General features: G+C 42.2%; 2 protein-coding genes across 4 annotated transcripts in view; one reads left to right on the forward strand and one right to left on the reverse strand.

Moving 5' to 3' along the window:
- Positions 1 to 9104, reverse strand: part of LOC110975729 (paired mesoderm homeobox protein 2-like) — a 13900-nt gene extending 4796 nt beyond the window's left edge. The window contains 3 exon segments of the mRNA XM_087143348.1: positions 336 to 407; positions 410 to 525; positions 7986 to 9104. Of these exon segments, the coding sequence (XP_086999474.1) occupies positions 336 to 407; positions 410 to 525; positions 7986 to 8262 (465 nt within the window). The 5' untranslated portion in view covers positions 8263 to 9104.
- Positions 9105 to 13228: 4124 nt separating this feature from the next.
- LOC110975754 (uncharacterized) overlaps positions 13229 to 24273 on the forward strand; it is a 166375-nt gene continuing 155330 nt past the window's right edge. Inside the window, exons 1-9 of one of the 3 annotated variants that reach the window (XM_022228507.2) lie at positions 13229 to 13350; positions 15847 to 16086; positions 17063 to 17113; positions 17578 to 17636; positions 18052 to 18149; positions 19229 to 19297; positions 20143 to 20200; positions 22091 to 22261; positions 23135 to 23219. In XM_022228507.2, coding sequence (XP_022084199.2) covers positions 15879 to 16086; positions 17063 to 17113; positions 17578 to 17636; positions 18052 to 18149; positions 19229 to 19297; positions 20143 to 20200; positions 22091 to 22261; positions 23135 to 23219 — 799 coding nt within the window. In that variant the 5' untranslated portion in view covers positions 13229 to 13350; positions 15847 to 15878. The remainder of the gene's footprint in view (positions 13351 to 15846; positions 16087 to 17062; positions 17114 to 17577; positions 17637 to 18051; positions 18150 to 19228; positions 19298 to 20142; positions 20201 to 22090; positions 22262 to 23134; positions 23220 to 24273) is intronic. The other 2 variants (XM_087143664.1, XM_087143665.1) reach the window with 2 other exon arrangements.

Consider the following 24273-nt stretch of genomic DNA (forward strand, 5'->3'; position numbering starts at 1 on the left):
GTTCGGAAAGATGAGGAGTGTTCTCACGGACAGCTGGTGGGAAGTTCCTTAATATTTGTTAGTTAAATTGACGAGCGTATGAAAGATAGCCCATAGAATTACAGTAATTTTGTATTTTGACCAAAATACCAACCTAACTGCCCAGTTTTGCAGCAAAATGACGATATAATATGACTATATATCTACAGTTTTAATGTTACACTACACTTCGCGGTGGTAGTTTAATGAAGTGCTTAATTAACACTGCGTGGTTTCTCAATAGATAGGCCTATCGCATGTATTTGTGAACTTAATAATTGCTGGAAGTGCGAACGAAGGGGAGAAGGATCACCCACCTGTACCCTGGCCTCGCTCAGGTCCACTTTCCGGGCCAGCTCCTCTCGCAGGAAGGCGTCCGGGTAGTGGGTATCCGCTCGAAGATCTGTTCCAGTGCGTCCAGCTGGGCCGTGTTGTAGGTGGTCCGGTTCCGGCGTTGCTTCTTCCGCTGCTTGACGTGGCCCGGTGTCAATCCTTCCTCTGTAACCGCTGTGTCGTTAACAAATTACACGGGTACGATCATTAACAAAAGGACACCAGAAAAAAAAGGACCGTGACCACTTGGCCTTGACAAGTTACCCCCAACCTCGAACTCTGCTGTCACAGAGGGTTCGTGTGCCTTTACCTTGCGACGTTTCGAACATGGCCTTGGCAATTTCATAAACCCACTGACATTCCTTGCCAAGGTCAGTTCTGTGCAATAGTATTTTTTTCTCCTGTCTTATAACTTTGAAAATCCTTGCCTATGCTCAAAACTGAGTTTGTTAAATATCACTTTGCTCAAAGCAGAAATGGGTGGCGAACCAGCGATGAGAAGTGCACATAATCGTGCGGTCACTGTAGTGTTTTATTTGGTAACCCGTTATGGACAAATACTTCCTGTGTTCGGCAAATACCTGTGCTCGGTATTCCATCAGTTTGATCCATATATTAAGTGCCTTTAAATTAAATCTCAGTCACTTTAAACTACGCAAAAAAATATATAAAAAGTTTCCCTTTTCTTATTTCATTTCACACTTTGAGACAGGTTTTTTTCAATATGCACACTAGTGAAGAACATCGACTGGGCACACGAGCCTCCCAAAGGATGCTGCACCGTATACAAGCGAGAACGTTCGATGCAAAGCCGTTTGCCAGGCAACATATAATATCCTTCCCCCATAAAACGTGTTGGGAGTTCGGGCTGCGTCCGTTGAACCCTCTGCCGATTAATGATTAGGCGCTAATGGAAACTGCCGCCGTTTTTCGCCCGTGGGCGATGTTACAGGAACCACGATAACTTCCCCCCTTAGCCGGGGTGAGCTGGTGACACGGATGCTATCACGCCCCTTCACGATATAAAGCCTGGCTCAGACCTATACTGTACCGGGGCTGTGTAATCCCCTTGAGAAAGTTGCTAGCCTCCGAAGAACTTGCGTTCTTTTTTTGATCAGAGATAGTTATTAGTTATAGTTATTTCTCTCCTTTTGTCTTTTGGCTATACGTTTCGAGCGTCTTCATATAGAGCAACTTATTACCTTTTCAGGAAATCGAAATTTCACTGCTACCAAAAAATAATTTCGTCGCCCATTCACACGCCACGAACTGTCAGCTGATGTGTTCCGTACATGTACAACCAATATAATAAACGGTCTTATTAAACGCTGCTCCACACCTCCCCATAAATGCCACTTTTGTTTTTTCAAATTCTATAAGCTAAACAGTCATTACTTTCAACTTATCCGTTAAGCAGATACAAAGAAGGGAACACTAGTTGACATAATCGGTAAATCGGCGCCACTATTTGAGCAAGGAAATTCGTCCTAGCCTTCTCAAACACCTTTCATTTGGTTCCCAAAACCTGGATAATAATATCTCCATGGTTAACACGAGCCAAATCTTGGAAATCATCTTCCTTAGTAACACGTTGCTTTTCGATTCTCCAATCACACGCTTGATCTTCAATGACGTGTTTTTAATTCTACAACGGGAACAATCCAATATTACAATCCAGTGTACCATCAAAGACAGATTTTGCCATTAGTTTGTACAATTCATCTATGATTCATTTACAATGAATATCAATAATAAGCCCAATAATCCTGTTTGCGTGGCCCTTTGTACCTTCTCGGCTTTCTTCAAAGGTTTTAATGTTTGTCAATCGCTGGGATGAATCAGGAGTTGAGCCCATCAATTTGAACTCAAAAATCCCACATCTCAAAGACATCTTGAACTGTTTTGCTTTCCAGTTTTACGCACACGTCTATTTTTGTGCGCATCAAAACTCAAGAGTCTCTCTCTTTTTCCTTTCCACGCTGAAAATCCACTCCGTCATGGCATAACCAGATGGATTCGTCAGGCTTATTTTGCTATTACCTCGCCAGCAGACCGTGGGTTAATCCCTGCCAAATCTACCGTGACCCGAGCTGATCCGGACTTTGCCTTTTACTGGAGGAGTACCGACAAGCGACGAGGTCTGTAATCCCCACCGCGACTCGACGGGAATTAGACCGGGCCAGTACGGCGGGGCAAACGCTATGAGGCCGCCGGCCACAATCGTGACCGTACATACATGATGAAGTAAGAGTTGCCGGCAATGATTGGTAATCAAGCTTAAAATGAGTGACGAATGTATCTTTTCCCTCAAAGTCACTCCGGAGATGAAACTGAAAACTGTCGGTTATTTTTGCCTGTTTCATTCTCAACCACTGCTTGTCCGTATGTGCAGTCTTAGGTTTCGAAGCCCATCTTTCCTGATTATTTTCACGAACCACGGTACTAAAACTGGTTTCCTCAATCAAGGTCACATCTGAATTATGTTTTCACGGGGTTACAACTAAGTTGTCGGCGCACCCATCGCGAAAAATGCCTGAAATTCGAATTGAATAAGTTTCGAAAACTTTTTTTTTACTGGAAAACAATAACTCTAGAATGCAGTTGCAAATTCCATGCAGCAGGCGAGGTGGAAATCTACCCCGCACTGAAAGTATTTTTGCTTAACGAAAACAGGTGACCAACCAGTAATCGTGTCATGTAATGCATATTTCCAACGACTGGTTTCTCAGCTGATTTGGGGGTAAGCGAAATTATTACTTAAAAAGATACAGATTGCCCCGAGCGACTCGCCAAAACATGGAGCGGGGGCCTTTGTAATAGCTTCGCCGAAGCGCGCGTCTAGGTACTAAACATCAGGAGAAAAGACTGTCTGCGTGTACCACGCGCTTCGAACAGCAGCCAGTGCACAGCCAATCAAGCAACCACTTGCGCTCCCGTCAAGATGGTTCATGATACAAACCGCACGGTCGTAAAAAGCCGATAATGGATCTTTGACTTTGAGGAAGCTTCGCAGTAAACAATAAAAGTCCTTTTTCAGAAGTGAACGCTACTTGTTAAAGGAGGCGCCAACGGTCCAAAAATATTGTGCTGAAGTCAAATTTGCTCATGCCTAGGTAGCTGAAGAACCTATCGTTAGTAAATCAAAAGCTCCCAAAACATAATCATGAGTGGTTGGTGAGAGGAATGTAGAATGTAGGGGGCGTCTTGGCGCATGCGTGTTTTCAAAGGTCCGCGACTCAGTATGTTTAAAATCCATTGAACTGTAAAGGAATGTAACGCGGTAAACGGATGAGCGGGAACGAAACCAATCAGAGCACAAACATGGGTAAAGGCGCCCGAATCAATGACCAGGCTGATGTAGAATACTAAAATTGTCAAGCATGAACGATCTCTCATTTGGATGCATGCCTTTGCTTTGAGGTCTGGCCTCCTTCTTTGGGTATGGTGGCATCACTGGTTTACAGAAAAGAAGGCAGAGGAGGATCTATCTGCGGGACATATCAATGTCACCATGCATGTTTCTATCTATTAAACATAATGTTTGAAATACATTCGCTTTGGCGCCGGCACATAAGACCTCTCAAAAAGTCCAACACAGGAGTGAAATACCTCATTGTAATTAAACATGCCTCGTGCAGATTTATTGACAGCAAACTTCAAGTCTTTTGCAATAGGAATTCGTGGCAGTAGGCAGTATTACACTGTATTTGCGCGCACTAATATGAGCGTTCTTGATTTTATCATAGGTGAAGGCATCTATCAGTACACTTTTGGTCACAAGGACAAGAATTACTGCTTGTCGCATTGAAGTATTTCTTGTCATACTGATAAGATATTAACAAGATATTTCCAGACTTATATGCTAGAAAACAAGATTATTGCACTGAATGCAGTAGATGTGTTTTGCTGTGTTCTGGTCATGATGACAACTATAGCTCTTGTCTTGTCGGACAAGATATTGACAGAATTTCACTAGAAGTGAAGCTGTCAACTGCTGTGTGGATTCAAATCACCTACCGCAACCCCGGCAAGCTCAGTGGTCGAGTGGTTAAACGTTTGTGCTGGTAAGCAGAACGTCACCGGTTCGAATCTCATCGGTGCGAATGCTTTGTTTCACAAGCTAACAGAATTAAAGTGACAAAAACGTGTCTTTCTGACAAGGGAATTCACTCAGACAATTTTAACATTACAACCATTGAGTGAATTGGCGCAATAGCTGTAAACACCACGCTGAAAAAAAAGCACATTTGGTTGATCTTAGCGTCACCAACATGCACAGAAAGCTTTAGTATTCATTACAGACAAACAGAGTCATTTAGTTACATTGCCTTTGTGCTATATAATGTTAGTCACAACTAAGTAAAAGTGGCGACTATTTAAGCCTGATCAGGGGGAGGAGATAAATCACATATAGGGCCTAAACCTGGTCTCAGCGAAAAAAATGATGCAGAAATCCAACCTCGCTCTGTTGACTTCGAGATGACATTGAGCAGACGCGGCGGCATAGGGCTACCGTGCGCCAGGCAGACGCCCTCCGTATCCCAGGCCGCGTGGCAAGCGGCACTCTCGTTGAAACCCGGAGTTACCCGCGGTGGTGTAGGGCTGTAAATCCCTAGCTAGTAATGCATATCGAGAGGCTAGAGCGGTAAGAGACGTGTTTCGCGGAACCGGTGGGAAGGTTCTAATGACCGAACTGATGTTTCACAAATTTTTAAAGGCGTGTTTACAGTTTCAGAGAATGGCCCAAGTTTTGATCGCCGTTCATAAACGGCGCATGCAGTGTCTGGCCAAAGGGTGTGAAGTTGGAGGAGTGAAAAGCTGGGAAGCTCCTCCCTTCCATCATGTCCATTCTGCTCAGAAAATGGACCCTGGCAGAAGAGTAGGCCTGTTCGTAGTCATTGTTGTATTCGAGTCCATGTAAGTCCATTCACAAGATTTTCCAATGTGACAAAAGCATTCTTTTGTCGTTGTTCGCCCAGTTACTTAAGACTGGCCTCGTGAAGGGACTTGTGACTGGACTTGTGAAGGGCGTGAAAGGACTTGTGATGGAATCCAACACTATTCGAAGTTCACGCAACAAAACATCAGTCTGTTTAGACTATCTTTTGGGGATGGTAACATTTTGACGGCAAGCAGTTAACACCCTGAAATGACTTCAAAGCAATAGAAAACTTGACAATAAAAATCACGGAAAATTGTGGAAGAACTACACTCGAATGAGGTTGATACCACTGAACTTTTGACAGCTGGTCCAGGGGATAGGAAATTTATACACGATTTTAATAGATTTGTGAATTATATTTTGACAAAGCCCTCACAAGCTAGTGAGCAGTGGCTCTTGAAACCTTAGGATTGTCAAAGTCTGCGTGAGGCGTAGTGAGAATTATTTTTGTCAGTTTCACATTTTATACAATTTGCACTTCTCCCAGTAGCGCGCCTCCAAGAGTTTGCAACGCGTTGGCCAATCAGGATGCGCGGAATCTGTCGACCCAGTGCGCCTTTGGAAAGGGTCGACAGATTTCGCGCATAGTGATTGCCAATGCGTTCCAAACTCTTGGAGGCTCGCTGTCGTGGATCGCCCGTATTAACCGTGACAGAAACGCAGGCAACCCGTCTTTGTACTAATCGTATCTTTATCAACGGCCCCACCAAAACATTTTTCGTGTTCGTCCTGTGTCAAGCCAGGTCTGCCAAAACAAGAAACAGATTCTAAAAATATCCCTGTAACCAGCATCGATATGACGCCGAAGAATCAGCTAATTTTACGTCAGCCTGTAGCCATCTCAAGTTCCAAGACTGATACTCGAAAAGATTAACAAAACAAGAGATGAAGTCAGCAATTCTCGCTCGATAATGCATGTTTCAGGTTGAGCTCTTATGCCCGATGCATACAGCACTGGTGGAAAGGTATTGAACATGATTGTATCTTAAAGATTTACTAGGTCGAGTGCTATCGTGGATCGGTACGGCGTATCCTTGAACCGCTCTGCTCCCTAGCGTTGAGTTTAGCCACTTTGATGGGATACGGGTGGCTGGAAGTCCTCTGGTGAAGGTCAACGCACTCAGACCACTTCTTCCGAATCCGATTTATAGCCCCTGGAACACTAACCAGGTCACCAGGGCGGGAAAGGTCGCTCTGATCAAACGTGCGCGGAGTCGGCATCACTATTGAACAGCTTGCCTCTGGACAAATCTTTCTGTTGCACGCTCGCTTAAGACGATTTTCTCATTTCACTCACAATGATGTGTAGTGTCTCACTAACTTTTATATCAAAGTGAACCTAGTTGAAATCCGTCAGACTCTGTGTTCCGTAAAAACAAAGGTGTATACCTCCGTGTAAAGGCGACCGAACTTTGTATTGTGGGTTTGTTCAAAGCGTACAGAGCAAGCAATAGGAATTATCAAACAATCCCAAGTTCGTCCATGTCTTCTATGGAGGGTGCCCCTCCTTTAAATGCCTTTGACCGAGGACAATGTAAAAGACACAAATTAGTCGAAAGTTCGCAATTACACCGGCAAATCCTACATGTTTCGGATTATAAGAACACGTGAAGCGTAACCAGGGATGCAGAGTGGCAGATCGCGACGGGATGGAAATTTTAAAAGCCAAATTGGAAAGCTGATAGAACTAGAAGTAAACTGGGGCAAGGAAAATAGGTCAAGTGGGGTGAAAACTCTCTTCTGCATTGGGCAAAGAAAACCTCGGTCATGCGCAGGGATAAAAATGCATTTGTGGGAAATATTACAAGATATAAAGGCACAAGGAACTTTAACAAATATTTACGTGTTTCCTAGATGACACAAGTCAAGTCTCTCAGCTGGCGAGCAAGCACCTTTTCAAGCTTAAGTGACAAAATAGTTCAGCAAACCGTGAGTTGGAAACCCCCATAATAGCGGTTGAGTAACCGCGTGCCGTACCGCCCCGCACCCTACCGCCTTTCGCCGCGGGTGTCCCCGTCACATTAAAGCTTCCGGTCGCTTCAATTTGGGTCAAGGTTCTCGACTGACACAGGTGGAACATCATTCAAATCCTACTTCCCTCTTCACTGAAGTTCTTAAATCTATTGCTTGGAAAGAAGCTGTTACGTGCTGATCTTCACCACCCTTTTCTAAATTATGGGTCTTCCTGGGTGGTTGTAGTCGTAGATAATGTAGGCATCACTGAATTCAGTGAATACAGTTTTCAATGAACATTTACATTATGTATACATAAGTTCTTAAGCACAATGTAATGCCGGTTGCATTGCTTAACTTAAGTCCATCCCGCATCTAGTCGTAATTCAAACTGTAATTGTTTAATCTGATGTTAATACTTGTTCACGGTCTCAACTACTCCTGCAACAACGTCTATACTTAATTCGCAATGAGATCGTTTTGTCTTTTATAGCGACTGTGTCCTTGACATCATAACCAACGTGATGTGCAATGAATGAATGTGAATGAATGATGTGCAATGAACGTACTTCAACGTCTACAAGCAAGCGAGACTACGTGACAAAGTATAGGCCAATTAATGAGTGATATATTTACAATCGGATACAAGTTTTTCCTAAAATGATTTAAGTGACAGTGTAATTCATCCAAATAGGATGTTTGGTTACCTAACAGACGAAAATATAAGTACAGTAATCACCTTCGTAGCAGCCGGACGAGGCGTCGTCGCCGCCGTCCAGCGCGCCGTTTTGCCCGCCCGTGTCGCCAAGCGAAGACGTGTCGCTGAAGTCCACGTGCTCCAAGTTGAGCAGGTGCGACACGGAGAAGCTCCGTGCGGCTGCAGCGGCCGCCGTCTGGTGGTGATGGTGGTGGTGGTGGTGGGGATGTGCGTGCACCTCCAGAGCGTGATCCGAGAGTACGGTCTGCTGCACCGGGCTGTCGTAGTCCGTCATGGACAGGCTGTCACTGCGGTCCATATCTGGTCGTCGAATTCAGGGCTCCTTCCTGCTCCAAATATTCAATTCTATCAGGTACGTACTCCCGTGGTTAAGCTGTGCACGGGTGTTTTACAAGCCGCAGTGCTGAAAGCAACACGAACTGTCAACTGTGATTTTCGTGAACAGTATAAACTCTCGCGTGAAGTTTTCGCCAATTCGGTTGGCACTTGATCATCCATTAAAAAGAAAATTCTTGGGTAAGGGCCTGAACTCAGTAAAAAGTTCAAGAAGATTTCAAAACAAGCAAATGTATCCTGTTGGAGCAATTTTTCTTGGCTTGAGCTGCTCCTTTGAGTGTTATCTTGCAGAACTTGATCCTCGCGTCCCTGAGAAAAATCACTCGTCTTCTCGACAACCTGATGTTGTATATTACACCCAGTTTAAAAAATAATGTAGCCTACTTGTTTATTTGTTTCACTTTACCCAGATGCCTTCCTCTAAATAGAAGCCAACGTCGGTTTCTGAGTTGCACAAATCCAGTTACAGTGGTCGGTCCCACGTTGACAGACCGTCATGTATTAAACGCAGGGCACCAGCACCGCTCTGAAACGGTCCTTTATATGCAGCTTCACCGACAATGATATTAAGTGCTCGTCTCCAGCTCTGACCTCCATACAGCGAAGTGCAACCTGGTAATTTGTCCAGCTGGTTCGACCGTCTCGCTTTAAATAGAAAAAAAATATCGAGTAAAAAATCCGGCTAGAACACATTAGTAGTGATCCTTAACCAAGAGAACACCAAATAGATTTGTTGGTGGTGATCATTCTTTCAACTTCAAGGGGCCCTCGAAATCTGTCCGTGGCTGTACACAAAGTCGTCGCACTTTGCATAGTGCACTATAGTGTGCGCGCCCGTTTTTCCCTCACTCGCACATCACCCCCTCTGGTTGGCCAGTCCTTTGCTAATATGCTAATCAGCACGCCGCCTCTCCACCAATGAGAATCGAATTAGACAGCTTTGGGCAGGGCCACGCGCTGTCGGTTGCACATTGTCTGAACCTATTAGCTGCAAACACCTTAACGTCTACATCAAGTAATGAAATTACGACATGGTCCCCCGAGCTTTCCAAACAGAAATATACCCTCCCCCCCCAAATCATTACACCGCAACAGTCGAGTCTAACACTGACGGACTTTATCGGCACTTCCACTAAACCAACGGTGTTTGAGACGGCCTTATGTAATCATGTCACCAACAGGCAAGCTCCGGCGGGAAAGCCCACTCGAAATCCCTCTTTGAAAGCTTGGAACATAATCAAATTTGCATTTTGCTGAATCATTTTTATGTGATCTTGGTGAAGAAATGGGAAAGTATTCACTGGATATGGTTAGGATTTGATTCGATTCCGAGTTTCAAAATGTACATGTACTTTTTAAAGTAAAAATAGGCATTAAGCTGTCAAAAAGTGACATAGCCCCTCCAAAGACTAATCCAATTCGATGCCATACCTGCAGTGGCACCGCACTCACACGCACATTCTTCAGATTTACGCGCACTTGCATTTTGCAAATCACGACACCCTTTTGGTCGAAGGGGCATGCAACGTGCGCGTACCACCTGTCCACGAGCGTCCTGCCACCGAAGCAATGGCTTCTAATTTACACAATGCACACACCCGCAAACACTCCATAAAAAGAACAAGAACGAGAAAAAGTGCAGTTTAAACGCATGTAGGAAAACAAACATGTAAACCAACCAATCAAGTGAAACCAAGCTTTCAAGCCTACATCCTTTTTTGGTCAAAAACCTGTCAGAGCAATAAAAAAAATTGCCCTCTTTTGTAAAAGATCAACTCATAATGCACGAAATTTATGATTTGCATATTTCACTTTTTCCATTAATGATGCACGTCCCGTCAGACTGTAAGTTCCTTATGATTTAGCTGTTGTGTTTTTATGCATTTTGTGAGGTGAACCTTAGTGTGGGCTGTAGGATAGAGGTATATCACGCAAGAGGCTGGTCGATATTATGTTGTACTCTTCGCAGAATCTCTTAATCAATGGGTTGCGTGACTGAAGGTGAACCGAGGGCCAAAATGATGAGTGGATAGCGAATGCCCACACACACCCTCTTGAGTGAAGGCTACAGTATGCAAATGCGCGCGTGCAGCCTACAAGTTTGGCATGTGGCCTTTCCGTTATGATGTTCTATGGCATGTACGTGATTCAGTCAGCCGTGTCCATCCCCCCACGCCGCCCTTATCTGGGCAGCTATTTCGGGACGCACGACGTAATTTTTTCAGGCACTAACTGGACAGAATTCACTGAACAATAACACGGACCTGCACTTGACACATGCGCACTGAATGTACATGTATTCGTTGATCGGGGTAGGAGGTGGTCCACAATGCTTTGCCGATCTGTAGCCGTTACATTATTTTCTTCATGTGTCCTCCCGAGCGCCCTGTAAGGGCGGGACGTGCGAATATCGGCCAGCATGAATGAGACGCCAAAATGATGATAGTGCACTCTTGTGGCGCGTGCCAGGCGCGGTAATTCGGCCTAATCGCATAATACCCTTCAAGTATAATACAGCGTGTCCACCGGATATTAGTAAGGCATGAATAGTGGCCAAGCGTCGCTTTGAATTGTTCGCAAACTGTGCGCCATTTATTTGCGCCAACATTCGTCAGTCAGCGACTTCCCGGAGGGGGGGGGGGGTTTGCAAACACGAAAGTGTGAAGGCTGTCTTCAACGGAACTCGGCAGTGAGAAGTAAAGTGCAGTTCGTTGTGTGTTTTCTCTTTTGCAGATTTTTACATTGACTGATTCTGAATTTTCAAAGAAAGTTTCAAAAATTCACCCCAAATTGTAAAAACCGTCAAACAATCGAGTTTCTGAAAGTGTCATCGCGCCCCTAAAAAAATCCACCAATGCAGAAAATAATTGTGTTTCTCTAGACTTTTATTGGGTCAACTTGACCAAATATTAACAGTCTCTGGAACAGAAATGTTAAAAAAGTGACTGACTCTTTTTCAAAGTCGTTCCCCTTGCAGGATTAGATTTTGATTTTTATTGCTGATTTACATAAATATGAACTCACATTAAATAAAACGTGTACATCTGCAGCCCCGCTCTCGAATTTTTATGTTTTTTGTTTTTTTGTTGGAAGCGGCTGTCTGACATCCTTCCCTCTCTCGGAGTAAGTCAAAGATGCTGTAGCTCGGTGAAGCAGCGCGACGATAGGACAGTGCCTATCTCTTTTCATAGAGCACGGTGGAACCGCGATGACGTCATAATTTCAATTCGGTCCACGGGGAAGGGCACCGCTCATGTTGGGTAGGTTAACACCTATGTAGGCCGCACTGGTTGTAAGGGGAGAGTGGACATTTGAGCAACTTTTATTCAATTAAAAATTTCTTTTCCAAAATTGTACGAAACCATCTACCATTGAGGTGAATGAGTAAATAAATTGCTATATTATAGAATTGATAATATGCGGAAAGAGGAGTCTAATCCTCAAAGACTCCCCCTTTCCAGATCTCTCCCAACCGGGGCGGATTTGACCCCACCCCCATCACGAGTAAACAAGGACGGATTTTAATTGAATACGGCAATTTAGTATTTTCTGCTGACGACAATTTCCGACAAAGTCAGAGAGGCCCGCAAGAAAACAAGCAAAAATTAATGGGACGCTATCGCTAAAAATTCTAGTAATTTCTTCAGATATTGTAACTTTTATTCAAGATTTGGCTCAGATTGTCTTGCTTGTCAAAATATAGGCCCATGTAAGCCTCACTTATATTTTAAACCAGCGACACTGATGAGCTATACAATTTTTTTCATATTTTTGATTATGCAAGGTTTACATAGACAATCAATAGGAAACAGAGAGATGTCAGTTACCCTGGGAGTAATTTAATAAAAATATTCGCACAACGCTACAATATCGCCCGACGCCAACATCCGTATACACATCTGTCCCAGAAAATACACAAACTTTCTCGAAACAAAATTTTATTTTCGGACTTCTCTCACCTGTATTTGTTTCTCAGGAGATGGTAAAAAGAGTTTGGGGAGTTTTTCTTTTATTATTGGTGCGATTTATGGTGGAGACCCCCATACTTGCTTTTGTTTTCCATAGACGCGTTGCGGTTGGGCGAAAGTTTTCTCATGCCCAATAAAAGCGGCGCCCTACACCATGAGCAGCCATCAGAAAACCCATTACACGCATTATACTTTTTGGCGACTGTCCAATCAAAAATTGAAAGAGGGCGGCAGGTAGTCTTCACAACGGTAGTTTGGGAAGGGTGCGTGTGTTCTCAGATGTTTAAAGTTTTACAAATTTATGGAAACAGACGGTGTCGTCATTCAATAATTTGTGTCAGAGATGTTTAGAGAGGGTCGCAACATGAGTGTCTCCTCAATTGATGGAACCAAACGTGAAAGGGTGGATTATGTGTGAGTGCTCGTGGACAATTAGCACAGACTGTGAACATTATTCGCGTAAAACGAACAAACTCGGTCTGCAGCCGCGGTTTTGAAGTCAGTGAAGTTGGGTGCATGCCTTCGCAGGCATGGTTCAATGAAATCTGCCCGAATTGCTCAGGTTATGTAAACCGCGAACTTAAGTTCAACGGTGTTAATTTAAATGCAGTAGTTTCGGTTTTGTCATTAATGAGAGGTTAATTCTTACTTGAAGTTCAACTGCAGTATAATGTATCATTTGTGAAGGACACTTTTGGGGTCCTCAAGCAGAACACGAAGAAAATAAGAATTAAAGGGCTGACCCTTATCTTAGCCCAAGCTGCCGCAGTCCCCATTCAGTAGAAAGCTTTCTAACAAGCATACAACAAAACTACACAATTTTCTGCGAATTTCTCAGCAATCAATCAGTGCTCGGTTCCGATTTCCTTACAACGACTGAGGGCGCCGTGCATAATTGTAAATGTCTGGTAACCTGCGAAATATGGTAGAGTTATGGCTGCTAGCTGGTGGGCACTTACGTATCTGAGAAAATCAAAGTTCGCAAACGTCCTGTCGAGACGTCTGCTTCGTTTTGAGCACTCGAAAATAAAACAGTAATTTCTTGTGATGTGAAAGTTGGAAATAAATCATTTCTGTGCAAGGTATGTATTCAGATACTTTCCGTTCTATGTTTGGTGATTTTGTAAATTTTTATTCTTCATTAAATGCTTGAAAGTACTCCAATGAAAAAAAATTCAAACTGGTCCCCAAAACAAGTCGAAAAACAAAAATACGCGCGAACTTTTGATTTCTTTTCCAGGCAGCGTAACGTATGCTTGCTCGTGTCCAGCTGCATTGTTAACATGCACTTTGATTTTTCGCCTCAGTTCCTTGCTAGAGCAATTTTTTTGCTTTAAATTGTGTTATATGTGAAATTCATCAAGCACTCAACATTCCCGTTTGTAACTTTTTTGAGTTTAGGGCTAGCCCAGGTTGGACGTTGTCTTCATTTCATTATGACTAACACTGTGACAGGGAGTCCACCTAGGCTAAGTTAAGGGCTAACGTTAGGTCTATATTAAACATTAAACCTAGGCCTATCTCGTTTGCTACTAAAATTAAGTTCCAAATGAACAATGAAATTTATTTTTAGTCTGATTTTGTGATTTTGTTTTTGAAGTGCACAAAGAACACTTTAATTTTAAATGCTAACAAAAATAAGAAAATTTTGGTACATGGTAGCCTACAGACTAATATGTTAGTGGATGTGGCCTAGGCGTACATGTACCCGATGTAGTAGTACCCCTACAGTTTTGGGGGTACCCCCAGAACTGTGGGATCCGACATCCGCCCCGTACCCCACATTTCTGGAGGTAGCTTTGGGGTAGGCTAGTACATGTGGGAAACAGGTTGACTTGTACCTTGGACAACTCATACCATCAGCTCATAACCGTACCAACTTGTACCTATGCCAAGTCACACTTGGACAACTCGTACCTCCAGTAAAGACAACTCATGTGGGCCAGGGGTATGATTTATGATGTTTCCTGGGGGGGGGAATGTTGCAGTGCGCCATGTTAAGGACTCAACTAACTAAGTGAAATCAACCTTAAAAATGATTCACCATTTTTGCGCTAGTCTTGCAAATCAAAGCGTCATAATGTTTTCCAAACAACAGGAATGGAATCAGTTCTGACGTGCATGCAGTCACACAGCCCCACAAAATCAGGGACCAGTAGTTCTGGATATTGTGAAATCACTGTTATTTGAGTACATGTCCATGTATATTGTATATGTGTATGCAGAGCTTTGACGGGCTTCAGAGTGACCTTTTGACAGTAATCTTTAGCAAATTTATGATTCGTGTTTGAAAAATCAGCAGTCATTAGGGGAGGGGTGTCCAGAATAGCAATGGCATACAACTTTAATAATTTTGAACACAAACACCTTAGTACGGGAATCAACCTTTTAGTTGATAAACATTTAGAACAACCCTCCCAAACCGTTTAAATGTGAAGCCAGTACTTTACAGAGGCTTGCCACCGCTACTTCAGTGTTTTAATACACACGCATGTAATTCATTCACAATGCACATGATCAATCCAGTTAACCCCTTCGCGCCGGGAAGTGGCTATAGCTGCCGTAAAAATTGAGATCATCAGCCTGCTTTTCAGCTATTATTCTCGGCCCATGCTCGAGCGAACACGATGAAAGAAGGCAGACCCTGGCTCTTGTATATATGGTAATTGGTCTTTGTGCGTAGCCCAGAAATGAAAAGACCGATTTTGCATCATAATCACTAGCTTCACAATAGTCCCCACTTTGAAAAGAGGCAACGGGAATGTGGAAGGGTGAGTAGAGCCGCATGCCACCGAACAATCAGCCTTTTCACCGTGTAATTCAAAGCGTGCAGAGCACTCAGGGCCACAAACTGAGAATTTGCAGTTTGGCAGGTGACTTTCGTGGCCAAGCGAAGCTGGAATTTTTGGAGTCGGCTTTCGGGAAGAAATTCCCGTCGTCAAGGGGTTAATAAATATAGATCTGTGTTAGTGAGCATTCAGAATAAACAATTTTTCTCGTTTAAAATTCAAATTTACCCTATGAAAGGGGATGGACGCCGAAAGGAACAACATCACTGTGGTGGAATACATGTGCATTTATTTGGACATTTGAAAATGAATGTCAGCTCACATTACTCAAACCTGGAAAATCTGCAAATGTTTACTTAAACTTTTTTCATTTAAACATGTAGACGTCACACCCTTAATTTCACTATTTTTTGCCAAAAATCTACACATTTAGCAAGTTTGCTACATAGAGGTTAGGTGTTAACGCATCCTCAGAGGGCAATAGTTTGGCATTACTGGGATAGGCTCAGGTAAAACTTTTGTACATTGGTTGTAACTGAGTTAAAATTAACCAAAAACGCCTCTGAGACACCATGGAGACGCTAGCAACATATAACCTCTGTTCCGTTTCTCAGTTACCTCATTTACTGAGAGCAAATACATAAAGATACCCTAGCTAACTAGTCAATTCACATAATTAGTGAATGTTAGTATTTGATGCCCTAAATAGGCCTTGCAGTAGTATGAACTCTTGACACAGATGTGGTTTGAATCAGGTTTACGCAGTGACGCTGACTTTTTTCCTCCTAGCAACTCATACTTTGTCCCCAGAAGCTACAGTAATGGACGAACCACCACCAACTCACCCGTCGTGCACTTCTATGCTGAAACGATCCTACATCGACAATGGGGAGGCTCGACTTGAAGCGCCAAGGGTCAAGAGGCCGAAGGTCAAGGCCCATAATTGCAACAGTCAAAACATCACTCTGGGATCTAGTTCGACCCTCGAGTGTGCTTCAAGTTCGACCGTGAATGCAAACTTCGCAAGAGGTACTTGCTCAAGTTGGTGTAACTGAATCAGTTGCTGAATGTACATGTAGGTCGTTTATGAGGAATTTGTACACGGCAGAGTGCATCAGTTTCCTTTTGTAGTTTGGACAGTCATGCATTATTTATCCCAAATGACCGTTAAGAAATGTCATTCTTTTATACTGAAGCCACCTCAAATTCATCAAACTTCACACCCAGGCTCTGCATTATTTTGAAAAATCAAGGACAGCACAGGCAAGGAAATACTACTCTACACAGATTGTTTTAACTTTGTTAAAATTCTAAAGCAATTATAACATTATGAAAGACTGTTGTACTGTACAGATATGTTGTTGGGTTTTGGAGGATTCAGGAAGCTTTCGAAAATGCTCTGGTCATTTTATTGGAGGCAAGAAATTTACACTGTGAGAAATACATGTATAAACTGACTTGTTCTCTGTTTGTTACATACAGTAGGAAGACTAATGGCTAGTCCAAAAGGTAAAAGGTGCCCCTTCCAGTCTCAGAAAAAACTTGCAATAGTTTTAAACTGTTCATTAACCCTAACTTCTTAGGCACTCTTGCCCGAGTCCTCCAAAAATCTTCCCCTGTGTAGTATAAATCCACCGACATCTTTCAAGGAGCATCAAATTAAATTCAATGTAATAGTAACTGGGTTCTGTTGTTCCTCACCCTACAAAATCCTCCAATAATTTCAGAAATTGGGGGCAATTGTTTCATGTCGCCGTTACATCTGACATTTTCTAATCTCCAAGCGTGATGAATTAATGCAAATTACCTGCCAAGCAAATAGTAATAGTTTGAAAACAATTCCGGTGGTATTTCCATGTCAAATAACAAAGGTTAGATGTAACAGGGACATGGAAATGTCACACTTTTGGACCCCTAAATCTAATTTCTGGAATTAAACCTGTGGTAGTAAGGTCCAGTAGGTTGTATGCTCTCTTACAAGTTTCTGTATGTCGTTTCTGTACAGGTCAACTGAAGTTAGCTGTGTATTGGAGTCAGACGCATCTCTTAGTCCATGGTGAGTGAAGGGTTTTGTGTATGGTCATACTTTTGATATGTGTACATTGACAATGCTTAATTACATTGGTTAAGGGAAGCACCCATTGTAACAATTAACATATCTTTTAGTGATTTAACCCTAACACTCCTCAATCCTCCAACAGGTGAAGGATTGAGGAGGGTTAGGGTTAATCTAATAAGTTTAATTCAGTACAAGTTTGTGGAATGTTTGTGTTTGCTGGGCAAGGTATCACGGTAAACAAGAAACAAATACGTGACAACAGATAAAGACTTCAGATGCGGCCCAATTCCATCAGTTGTTGGGCAAATTTACATCTTGGTTTTCTTGTGGGACCTGGATGCACGAGCTGTGTTGTTAAGAAGGCAAATTTGTTTAGCCAGGCAGGTCACTCTAAATGAACAGTGCATTGATGGCTATGCTTCAGTCATTTCCTGTATTCTTTTTTTGTTTTCACCGTGCAGTGTTTGGTGCGAGGCAACTCCGTTTAAAGAATGACATTGATTGCCAGTTGTTCATTCGGGTAGGCAAACTGCTAACCTAAGATCGTGTTCCTATACAGTTTCTCTGAAAAAAAATGTAATTAAAAAAGCAGAGAGAGAAATAAAGGGAGAGAAACAGAAAAAAAGTGATGTTCGTATCATAAAATGTCACAACAAATTTGGCAGTAAGTTGTACAATCCCTATTCATGCTTTACTTGCAAGAGTGCCACAGCACAGTCTGTGAAATCTTTCTCAATTGTACCATCTTGTATGAAAGTTGATCTCAAAGTTCTAGCAAGGCCGACTCCCGTCTGACAAAGTTCTTAACTTTTCGATATTTGGAACTTGATAACCATTAAAAAAAATGAAGCCATTTGTGTGCGATAGAGATAGCAGTCATCACCTCAGTGTTCAAGGCCATGCAGGTTGACTTCTTGTGTCATTTGATTTTGCAGCTCTCAATCATCGCATCTGATGGCTCTGAAACCTTTGTTCAGAGGACAAACACGATTTACAATAACGGCCAGCTGGATTTCAATGAAACTGTGACATTGTAAGTCAAACTTTAGAATTACAATTAACAAGAGGACGTGCTTCCTTATGAGTCTGAGTACAAGTGCCAGGAATACTTTAGGATGCACTTTTGTGTTGGAGAGATGTTCATTTTAATTAGGCCTACAGATTTTGTCCTCACACCGGCGTATATTCATAAACACTGTGTACTCAGTGCTTATCCGAATTTTTTCATAAGCTCTCGGACAAGCACCAAGTGTACAGTATTTATGACTATAGATGCTGGTGTGAAGGCAAAACCTGTTATTAAAATTGCCAAGAATACATTCCCAGGAAAGTTTTTAGAGATGCATTCTTCTTGCATGTGCTTTGAAATTTAATTTCTCAACAGTTGGTAGAACTACATGTATGTCCAGTGAAATGCACTCTTTGGAAAGCTATGCTTTGCTTTGTTTCCATCTTGGCGTTGTATTTTACATTGATCATTGTTGAGTAAGCATGGATTGGGATAAACTTCATTTCTAAACCTTTTGGACATGTGGCCTAGTGGTTAGGGTTTGTAGCTTCTGATCATAGGGTCAGGGGTTCGAATCCAGCTAGTGGCAGCATGTTGTGATCATGGGCAAGTCACTCTACCCCGATGTGCCTCTCTCCACCCAGGAGTAAATGGGTACCAGTGAGGGCAGACACGGTTATGTTTAGCCGCTTGCGCCAAAATGGCAGCATCAGCCTAGTATACTCTGCAGAGAGCTGAGATAGTTTCAGGAATGTTCATAAGATGTGTGAGCCCAGTGTACTGGAATAATGATTATAAGTACATGGAAACATTCCGTAATATGCGCTATATAAGAACCAACTATTATTATTATTTAGGTTTTTGACTTTAATTTTTTGAGGAGATTTTGTGAGTATACACACGTACATGTAAGGCAAAAAACTGTCACTTGTTTTCTTACATTAAGTGATATTACTGTAAAATGTTGTGTAAGTTACTTTTTTGTTAATGTTACTAGTCTTAATAGCAGAGTATTATATTTCTTGAATGCCACAGGTGTTTCATTCTACCGTACTCTTTTTGTTTGTTGAAAATAACATTTATACATATATTTCTGTTGTTAGCCACAGGGACGCATTTCGCTCCACCAACTCAAGACTTCTTGTCACTGCCTACAGCCAGACCTCAACAAGGTACGACAAGGCCAAGGAGAGAATGAACCTTTTTTTTTTTGCATTAAGCGTTTTGTATTCCATGGCGAGAAGCCAGTAACAAGTTGGTCCCTATTTTCAGGAAGGGACAAAAATCTCGCCAGAGAGTTAAAAACAACGTTTTGAGAAAATCACATTGGAAGTTGGTCGCTTGTTTGAAGGCATAGTTCCCCAGTATTTGGCATGCCTTTGACTTAACCAATGTTACTGTATGAAAGAAGGGGTTGTAAATGGCACAGAACTACAGAATAATTTTTTTAGATATCAATTAAAATTGTTTATTTTGTCAACATGCACTTTTATCTGTTCATGAAAACACCAACATATTGGTGACTTCCGTCCCTGTGAAAATGGAGTGCACAGTACACGCTTTTGCCGTCCCTGTGCCAGGTGCAAAAATGGTACACTTGTTCACATTTCTAGAGTTAACTTTATCTCTTCATGAAAACAGTTAACAAGTTTGGCCCCATTAATTTGCCCATTATTGCCGCGGCTGTACCGGTAAACAACAACTTTGTCTCTTTGTGAAGTGAAATTGCAGGTTGGCTGAACTTTGCTCCACACTGATAATCGTGATCTGGTTAATTTCAATAGAATTGGTAAAAAATTATGAAACAAAGTTAGCCTAGTTGATTTTCCGTAAACAGAAATTTGACAATAAGATTGGAAAATGCCCCTCCCACAGCTGAAGGAGAAAAGGAGAAATGCACTTTATTCTTGTTCTGTTGCAGGTTAAGATATTTTTTCTCATGAAAAGAAGCTAAATATTACAACTGTAAAGTACTGGAGACTTTCTAATCTGTTTGAAATGTTTTCTGTTTGGTTAGAGTTGAACATCTTGGCTGTATGTCATTTGGAATTGTCCGTCTCCTGAATGGAAACAAGGTAAGACCTTCGACTTGGAAACTTTGGCTTATGAAATTCTCTTGTGCTCAGCCATTGAACATGCTTTGTCAGTGTTGCATATCTGCCAATTGTAGCTTACTTGCCACTTATGGTCTTTCTGCAATCTATGGTTTGATACCACCTATGGTTTTCTTGCCTTATGTGGTCTTGTACCACCCATGGCATTCTTGCCTCCTGTGACCTATGGTCTCCTTGCGTTGTGTGGTCTTTCTGTTACCTATGGTCTTCTTGCCTCCTGTGGTCCTTCTGACGCCTGTGGTCTTCCTGTCTCCTGTGGTCTTTCAGCTACCTGTGATCTTCTTGCCTCCTGTGGTCTTTTTGACGCCTATGGTCTTGCTGCCTGTGGTCTTTTTGCCGCCTATGGTCTTCTTTTCTTCTGTGGCCTTTCTGCCATGTATTGTTATGACCCCTGTCTCCCTACAATCTTTTAGAACATCTACTCGAGCCCAAAACCTTTGGTCTCTCTGTTACGTGTGGCATATCTGCCCGGCCCATATGAGCTCTCCACCACTTATTTGTAGTCTGTCTGTCTGCCTATGGCATTACCCCTGCTGTCTCTGTTCAAACCTTGATGATCTTTTCTCACATACAACCTTTGACCTTTTTGCTGTCTCCAGACATTTGTCCCTCGGCTGTCATTTTCCCTCCCTGACCTATCTGCTCTGCTTTCTTTGCTTCATTCACTCCTCTGTTTCCAGCCAACAATCTTTTTCCTGGTTACATGTTTTCCCATGGCACTGTACAGCTCACATGTACATGTGCCTCCTGTCCGTAGGCTCTCCCCAGTGACCTGTGGATTTTTTCCCCTGATGCATGGTGTTTCTTACCGTGCTGAAACCCTCAACCAGTAAAGCAATTAGATGGGACCTGTTTTGAAAATCTGCTTACCACAGAATTCTTTGCTTACCGCACTTGGACATTAATTCTGTGCTGCACCTAGGAAGCACAGAATCCTAAGTACTGGGATATACAGTACATTGTAATTGAAAGTTAACACTGGGAACAGGAATTGGAAATGTTGTGACAAGAATTCACATTTTGCTAGGTCTGAAAATATTTTCCCACTTACGTGAAAAGTTTTGAAAAATGTATTCCCACTTGTATGGAACTATTTCCCGCGTGTGTTAAGAGACATGAAAATAGTTTTCCACATGTGTGAAAAGGCTTGGAATTTTTTTTTTCACTGTGGGAAATTTTTTTCACATTTTGTGAAATAAAAAGAAATGAGTAATAAGTACATAAAAATAGAAAACAACGGTGAAAAGAATTCTCTGTGCTAACCTCAAGTTTCAACTGCAGTGTACTCGATGTGTATACCTAAGCCATAATTCTCTGTCGAACTTTGACATATGCTAAGAGTTGGAGTAATATACCCTGCTACACTAAGCAGAAAAAATTTACTTACGGTATGAGCGAAGCCATGAAATTGTGCTAGGGTCCCTACCATCTGTGATTCACTCACTGGAGTCACGTGACAGGAACAACCTGAAATGAACAGGCTGACTCACCCCACAGAGCACTGTGTGTGCCCTGGTACTAACGCCCTGCACCTCAGGGGCATGCCTCCCTGACTGTCATTTCTTACGTAGGGCTTACTTTCACTCAAATGATGTCTGTTGCGTATTTTTTCACTCCAAACTGTTTAGAAACTTGTGCGCTCTACAATGCAGGCACAACCGTACATTACTTATAGTTGGAGAAAGTAGCTAGCCAGTCTCTGTGACTTAACCAGTACGCAGGTCTCGGGAAACAAAATCTAAACCAGTGATAAGACTGGTAAACCTTCTTAAGCTTATTTTCTGAAGCTGTATGAGTAAAATAGCCAGCAGTTACTGGCTCGTGGTTGATCTCTTGTTTTTTCTCTGACAGGAAGTGAATGGTTGGTACCATCTTCTCAGCAAAAAGCGAGGCCGAGTGAAACACTTAGCAGTCAAGGGTAGCAAAGGCGGGCAAGTCGAGGCTAGTGGAACCGAGGTACAGACGGCGGATGAAGACATGATCAGGCCCAATAGCATTCTGCCCTGGATTTCCCTACACTATGTGAGTCACTCTGTATGTTTCACAAACAAGTTTGTACACATGAAGAAACCAGGTGATTACACTTATTGACAGCTGTGGTGTGGGATATGATGTTTTAACACCCAAGAGGCTCATATCACTCGAGGTTTCCCCCGAGTAAAATCTTAAGTATAGATATGATGTAGAATCTCAGTGACAGAATCTGATGGTGACAAAGTGCTCTGCCAACAGCTGATGATGATCATATAACATGTATGCCAGTACACTGATCCCATCTCAAGTTTACTATTATCAAATTGCACAGTTGAAAGTGGCACAGGTACCAGTGAATGCAATTAGTCTGGTTGGCAGTCCCTGCATTTTGGTTTGGACTGTTGGGCAGGGGCTAGTCTGTGTGTGATATGCTGTGACATATTTATGCACAAGAATGAGAGTAATATGCCTTTTTATTGACCAATCAGTTAATTGTTCTGGGCCAACGGAAGTGCATTTTTCAAGACTAAATTATGAGATGCGCTGGCAAAAAATGAGATCGAATCCATCAGATCTGACAGAAGGAGACAGAACAGGAGAGAGTGTGAAATGAGCCTTTGCTAGTGTTAAGAACGAGAGTGGAAATTCTTCATTTTCTATTGAAAAAGGCTTGTTAGCTCTGGACTAGAGCTGTATACAGACAGTTGCAGCTCAAGGTCCTGCATGCTGTGCCCAAACTAGTGGCTTGTGCATGGGGTTACGCTATCCAGTGTACATTCTGTGAAGTTAATGCGTCATCCTGCCTGGATCGTCAGCGTCACAGACAACATTCTTGCAATCTGTTGGGCTCTGATTAATAAACGGTAATGACCACCTGTCTCGTGTTTTCCAAATTATTGTTCCCCTCCTCTTAATTCACAGTTTGACATTGAAAGAGACAGCCAGGGAAAATATGGCTTCACCATTCTGGACACTGTACCGGTCAGAATAGGCACAGTCCACAAAGGTAAGCTTTTCCACGAAGGTACTCATAATGAATGTTTCCCTAATGACGTACATGTATGTGCAGCACATTCAATAACGAGAGATTGGACGAGGTCGCTGAGGTTTCCAGGTATGCAGTGTTGCTGTGGTCTTTAACAATGCTCGATTGACATTTACTTTTGTTGTAGTTCAATTTTCTTTGTCATTACAATAATGAGAGATTGGACGAGGTCATTGAGGTCGGCAGGTATGCAGTGCTGATATGGTCTTTAGCAATGCTGGAGCCATTTATTGACAAGTTGGTAAAGAAATTAAACCCAAATTCATGAACGCCTTAGACATTTCCCATAATCAACACCACACAATGTGACGGTGTATTCACATTTGACAAGGCCTGCTGCGATTTGATAGGTAACCTTATCATACATTGACTTTTTCTTGGCTCTTTGACTAAAACGGTACGCCATTCATAAATGGGAATAAATATATGCTTTGAAAATAAGTGCTGATAATGCCCTTACCTGTGGCCCGGGCATTAGTGGCATCCCCTGAGCCTGTTGTAAACACACGCTTAAAACCAGCCAAGCACATGTTGATTCCCGTAGTAAAATAGGTTCTAATTACATTTATTGGTTTGATTAATTAGTTGTCATTTTGAACATTAAAATGAAAGCAATGTATCTACCTCATTTCTTGGCAGAACTTTCACTTGGTCTGCCATATTGGATATTTTAACATTAACACGAATAAACATAAGTTTCTATTGTTGTTAATATGAAGTCCATGCATCTCTACTTTTGATCATTAATCAGGTACAACAGAGGAGAGTTGATTTTAATGTTTAATAAGGTTATTGACCATGTTAGCTTTCAACTTTAACACAGATCTGTCAGGATTTGAGTCGGAATAATGCACGACTTTTAAGCAGTGGAAACTTTCATTCAAAATGTAGAAATTAAAATTTCTAAAAGGATATATGCAATCACAAGTTAGTTAAGTTCAGAATAAATGTGAGCCAAATATAGTTATTACCTTTATTGGCAAAAGACACAAAATTATGATGAGGGCTTTGATGA

Source organism: Acanthaster planci, linkage group LG11 (assembly GCF_054643075.1).
Source record: "Acanthaster planci isolate LZ-2023a linkage group LG11, COTS_SCS, whole genome shotgun sequence".
Classification (NCBI taxonomy): Eukaryota; Metazoa; Echinodermata; class Asteroidea; order Valvatida; family Acanthasteridae; genus Acanthaster; species Acanthaster planci.